General features: G+C 42.7%; 1 protein-coding gene across 1 annotated transcript; it reads left to right on the top strand.

Annotated features, from left to right (window-relative positions):
* Positions 1-374: 374 nt before the first annotated feature.
* On the top strand, positions 375-2577 carry LOC144715558 (polygalacturonase-like). Its single transcript, XM_078590494.1, has 8 exons — positions 375-640; positions 724-855; positions 962-1132; positions 1257-1277; positions 1349-1638; positions 1733-1841; positions 1928-2044; positions 2114-2577. The coding sequence occupies exons 1-8, from the start codon at positions 449-451 to the stop codon at positions 2336-2338; spliced, it is 1257 nt and encodes a 418-aa protein (XP_078446620.1). The 5' UTR covers positions 375-448; the 3' UTR covers positions 2339-2577.
* Positions 2578-5687: the final 3110 nt, after the last annotated feature.

Here is a 5687-nt window from a genome sequence, read left to right as displayed (position 1 = left end):
TTCTTTCCGACGCGTGGACAGAGAAGGTTTTGATGGGAATCGGAAAAGAGTCCCGCTGGGTGAGCAATGAGCATGTCATGCATGAAACACAAACGATTAGTTCGGTCGCCGGTTATTCTCGTTGTTGACTCCAGTCAAATCTCTAATCACACGAAAGCGATGGTCGTCGACTATAAACGCGTATTTGTGAGTAACCTCAGAGCGTAAGGAAGAAAAAAAGACGAACCAGGGCGCAGATGCGGCGACGTTGGAAAGCAGATCTTCCTTCTGTTCCCTTCCGTCTCCACTCTCTTATCCAAAACACAGTTTCTCTTCCCCCCTCTATAAAATCCTGCTCAGGGCCGTCCGTGATTATCAACGGTAACCTACGGACGGATTAGCCTTTCTCATTCTCTCCGTCTTCTCTTTCGTATCCTTCATCTTTGTCAACCCTTCTCACATTTAGACGATGTACGCGACTCTTCTCGTCCTAGCCTTTATGCTGCGGCTTGGTCGCGGCCTGTCGCAAGACAAAATGGATTACAACTTCACTGTCTATTCTGGTAGCACTTGGAGAAGATCCATTCAGAGCATGCCAACCAGGTTGATAAAGGTCGACGACTTTGGCGCCCGCGGCGACGGGTCGACGGATGACACCAAGGTAGTAGGTCCATTCATTCATAGTTTTATATTTCGTACATTTTGCCGGTATCCTCTCGTTCTAAGCAGTTCATTTGTCCACAGGCTTTTGTCGCCGCCTGGAACGCCGCTTGCGCTTCTTCCGCCCCAGTTAATATGCGCGTGCCACTGGGAAAGACTTACCGGCTAAAACCCATCGTCTTCTCCGGTCCCTGCAAGTCTTTTATCTCCGTGACGGTGAGACGACTGTTCCTCCGTAAAACGAAATATTGTCACGACGGAAAAAAGTCGTATGATGATTTCTAGTGCGATGTTTTCATGGTTGAACTTTTGTGGCGGACAGATCGAGGGAACAATTCTCGCCTCCACTACAATGTCGGACTGGAACGGTGCAGACCGCCGGCTGTGGATGCTGTTCGACAAAGTGGCGGGTCTCAGCGTACAGGGCGGCGGAACCGTCGACGGAAACGGCCAGGTGTGGTGGAAGCTTTCCTGCAAAGTCGACTCCAAGCAGGTAGGAGCCATCCTTAGTCTATGTCGGTCGTCGAGCGGGACCCCCAGCTCACCACCTCAGTCATTGACCTATCGTTTTCTACGCATGTCCCCTCGACCTTCCCCAACGAACGTGTCTAATGCAGCCGTGCACGAGTGCTCCGACGGTACGTTAATAAATTCCGTATTAGATTATTCATTTCCTCAGGCTTACCGGCTCGCTCTTCAAACCTCTCAGGCTTTGACGTTCCGAGCTTGCGACCGCCTGAGCGTGAGCAACCTCAAGTTCAGGAACAGCCAGCAGATGCACGTCACATTCTCCAAGTGCGCCGGCGTCCGCATCTCCGGGCTTACCATCTCCGCCCCCGACGAGAGTCCGAACACCGATGGTATTCACATCTCCGGCAGCACCGACGTCAAGATCAGCAACTGCGTCATCAGGACAGGCGACGACTGCGTATCCATCGTCAGCGGCTCGCGCTTTGTCACGGCTACAAATATCGTCTGCGGTCCGGGCCACGGCATCAGGTGCGAATTGGTCGGCGTAGCTAGCATTTTCTTTCTACTAAACTGCACTTCGTTTTCATTGCCCTCACATTATTCTTCCTTTCCGGGCGGATAGCATTGGGAGCCTGGGCATGAACGGCGCGGAGCATACCGTGTCCGATGTCTTAGTCGACACGGCGCGCTTGGAGGGGTCGAGCAACGGAGTGCGCATCAAGACGTGGCAGGTAACGAGGATACGGCGCCGGGCATCGTATTTTAGATTGTGAGGCCATATCCTCATCGCAGGCTCAGTCGTTTGCTTGGGTTTCAGGGTGGAAAGGGGTATGCCAAAAACATCATTTTCCGGAACATCGTGATGGATAACGTGAAGAACCCCATAATTATCGACCAGAACTATTGCGACTCCAAGAAACCCTGCGGCCAACAGGTGCGACACCTTAGTAGCCATTTCTTTATGTATCTCTCTCCTGTACTTATACTTGTCATCTCTTCATAGAACTCCGCCGTCGCCGTGAGTGGGGTGACCTACCAGAACATCAAAGGAACAAGCGACACCCCAGTTGCCATTGACTTCGACTGCAGCCGCAGCATCCCCTGTAAAGGGATTACGGTGCAAAACGTCAACCTAGTCACGAAGAGCGGAGCGGCGGCCAAGAGCTTCTGCCGCAATGTCGAATTTACCAAATACGGAGCGGTCGTCCCGTCCACCTGCACGTCCTGAAGACGCCAGATTCAAATACGGAGCGGTCGTCCCGTCCACCTGCACGTCCTGAAGACGCCAGATTCAACTACGGGCGTCAAAGACCTCATTCTTTAAATTGTTGAAATGTATATGACGTTAGTTCTTTAAATTCTCTCAATTCTTTCTCAGCCGAATCAGGCTTCACCGAATTCATTGTATAGATTCATCGTGTATATTTATTCGTACATATTTATTCATTTCATTGATTTTTTTCTGAAGCCTTCTCTTACCAAGAAGACATGTAGCTTGCGAAGCACATCGTCTTTATTCGTTCCTCGCTAGTGGGAGAAGGAGAGAGAGAGAGAGAGAGGGCATCCAGACAAAGAGGGAGGAGAGAGGTAAATACATAAAGTAGAGACGGAGGGACAGAAGAAGAGAGAAGGAGAGATAGATGTTGGAAGAAAGGGGGGTGAGAAGGAGAAATGAAGGGAGAGAGGGAAAGACAAGGAGAAAATGTATTCGTGGTAATCGTTCTGCTTATATTTGTCTTCCTGGGTTTCTGCAGAGTAGTGGGTAATCAACTGAGAGAAGGGAAGAGTTACCGAGAGTTGCAAGTCCTGACATGTACGACATTAGAGGCTTATAGCTGCACCCAGAATATCACGTTCATTAGATATATCTCATACGCTCAAAGGACCAAGGATTATTTAAGCGAAATTTATAATATCAATTTTTCTTTACCTTACTGAGGATACGTAAAGTCCTTCAAGAAAATTATCATATAGGTCATGTATGACCTCAATGCAGTCAAGCATGGCTAGTCAGCAGAACCACATGAAGAATATAAAATTTCTTAATAATACAAATTTGGAAGATAAATGAAGTTAGTTTATAATAGAAAAGGGAGAGACTAACGATAGGCAATTGATTCATTAAGTGAGATCAAATCATTGCCTTTATTATTGATTCTATCAGTGCACGTACTTCCATTACTGGACCTCTGGAGACCCTGTGTCCAGCTCATTAATCTGTTTATATTGTGCCTTTATAGTGTGCACCAGCTCATTGCCATATGGACCTATAGTAAACTAATTTCACTGGGAAGTTGGTAACACATAGTTGATAAATAAAATTTTCATTGTCACAGCATTACGTGTGAATAAGACTATTAATTATACAAAATTCTTATCCTATATTTTGATAATTTCTTATCCATCGTGAGCATCGACCCTTTCCGTAAACAGGTGACTTTACTTGCGTTATAAATGCATTTTTACTAATCCATCTGGTTTGAATGAAGTAAGGCTGTTGGTCTCTAGTAATATTTAAAGTTTTAATGAATGCACATCAAGTAATGATGCCATGGAATAAGATATACTACGGCCTGATGGGCCAAGGAATGAGATATGCGTACACAAGAGCTGATGCCAAGATTTAACTGGCCAAGGAAGGAAGTTATCCCGTGGCCAACTTTCTGAAGACCTTGCTATTGAGAAGTTATGTTTTCTTAAAGAAAGTCAGCATAAAGAGCGCCTAATTTAGTGGAGACAAAACATCAGTTTGGGTAAAGTAACTCATATGTTTATAAGCCTTCTTTAATTTCGTATTCCTCACTTTTGGAGCTAACCCCCGAAATGGGTTGCTGACTGAAAGAAATAAGCTCGCCTCAAAGCATTTATAGTTTTGACGTTAGTTCTGGTGAGTTCTTGATTTAAAATACAAGGTTGGAGTAAAAATCCTTAGTAATTCTGATTAATTATCATGTGTTGAGTCAAATGCCTGGCCTATACAGAATATATAGGCAGTTGGGACAGCAGTTAATCCCGAAGTAGATCCTAATATTATTCCGTAAATCATCAAAATTGCAATACACCACATTTTGGCTCTCCCAACTGTATCATTTGATTATCCTTTCTATCTCTCTCATCCTTAATCAGCACCCCTATGTTTGACTCTAACCATTCTGCACCTCCTCGTCTTCCATCATCTTAGTTCTCATTTTATAATAGCTTTTCTCCTATCCCAGATCCCATAGTGAGGTTCGATCCCTTGTTTTCCCTAAACAACGTATCACGCTATTAAAGTGAGTCCATACAAAATATTTTTGACTCATAATAATGACAATAATCGACGCCTAAAAGTAGATTCATAATAATTTTATAATAAAAAGAACTTCAGGAAGAAACAAACTCAAGAAGTGAGTGGGTTGGATCCTTGGCGTGATCTTTCATTGTTTCTATGAGAGGAGACTGAGGTTGAAACATAATCAGTAAGTTCAGTAGGTCAGCTACTTGAAGCCTCGTGGACTTGGGACTGTACATGCATACATTTGATCACTACATCAGGTTCCTAATTCCTTAAAATGTTTTTAATAAGTGTCATTCTATCAGTTTTGGTCAAAAGGGGTCTTTTGTTATTTATCAATGTTATTGATAACACCTAAACTATTAGGTAAATATCTGACATTTAGATATTTGTATTTTCGTTAAACTAAATTTATATGGTTTGTATCCGTCCCACGATGATAGAACCTTCTCTAACAGAATATCATTTTTTATAGATTTATTAGTTTTCTAAATAATTTTATTATATCATATTCTAATTTTTTCTGAGTCAGAAAATACATGTCATCTATTTTTTAGATATAATTTGAGGAAGATATTAATTTTCCAAGTTAAAATGTATAATTATATATCTTTATCTTATATATGGTTTAATAAAAATTGTCTGATGTTTTCAGGTCCTAATATCCGGCCCTCTCATGTGTCCCTATTTGAATCAGAGTGAAGGTCATTCATTTGAGCTTTTGGGCAATTATTAACACATCTAATCATTAAGAAAATGTGCCATTATGCCATCGGCACATCATGATACCATAACAGTCAATTAGTAGCTGACGCTTTTTTGGCATTTCAAGGGTGTCAAGAGCCACTAGAGTAAAAAAAAGCAAGATACTTGAAAAACTCCCAGGTTCATGACAGCTTTGTTTATTCACTATTTTGATCCATGCCACTTGAGCCATAAATATATATCTAGAATTTTGAAATATTTATCCTAAAATGTGTTTCCTACCCCGGTAGGATGATTTAAATAGAATAATATTCGGAGATCCAACCCCTTTATTTTTGCTGTGATGGGAGCTTGGGAAGAGACGACAATGAAGAGAGGGAGCATATCTGCACTTACAAAATGCATGGTCATTGTGGAACATAATGGTGTACAATAAGTATCCACTGATTACATTTAATTTTTATCATCATCATAAGCTTAGATCCATCTCATCATCAGGTATTATCATTACCTCAGGTCCTTATGCCTTCCCGTTCAAACAGAATCACACTATCTACTCCAAGTCACATGACGTGATTTAAGGAGACGCAAATGAGAT

Source organism: Wolffia australiana, chromosome 2 (genome assembly GCF_029677425.1).
Source record: "Wolffia australiana isolate 7733 chromosome 2, ASM2967742v1".
NCBI lineage: Eukaryota > Viridiplantae > Streptophyta > Magnoliopsida > Alismatales > Araceae > Wolffia > Wolffia australiana.
The sequence above is the reverse complement of the archived record's forward strand: the minus strand, read 5'-3'. Positions and strand labels throughout refer to the sequence as shown.

Bases quoted from the DNA above. Each gene is read 5' to 3' on its own strand.
- LOC144715558 (XM_078590494.1), top strand. From the start codon at position 449: ATGTACGCGACTCTTCTCGTCCTAGCCTTTATGCTGCGGCTTGGTCGC. The intron at 641-723 runs GTAGTAGGTCCA...ATTTGTCCACAG, and splicing joins GGTCGACGGATGACACCAAG to GCTTTTGTCGCCGCCTGGAA. The intron at 2,045-2,113 runs GTGCGACACCTT...ATCTCTTCATAG, and splicing joins AGAAACCCTGCGGCCAACAG to AACTCCGCCGTCGCCGTGAG.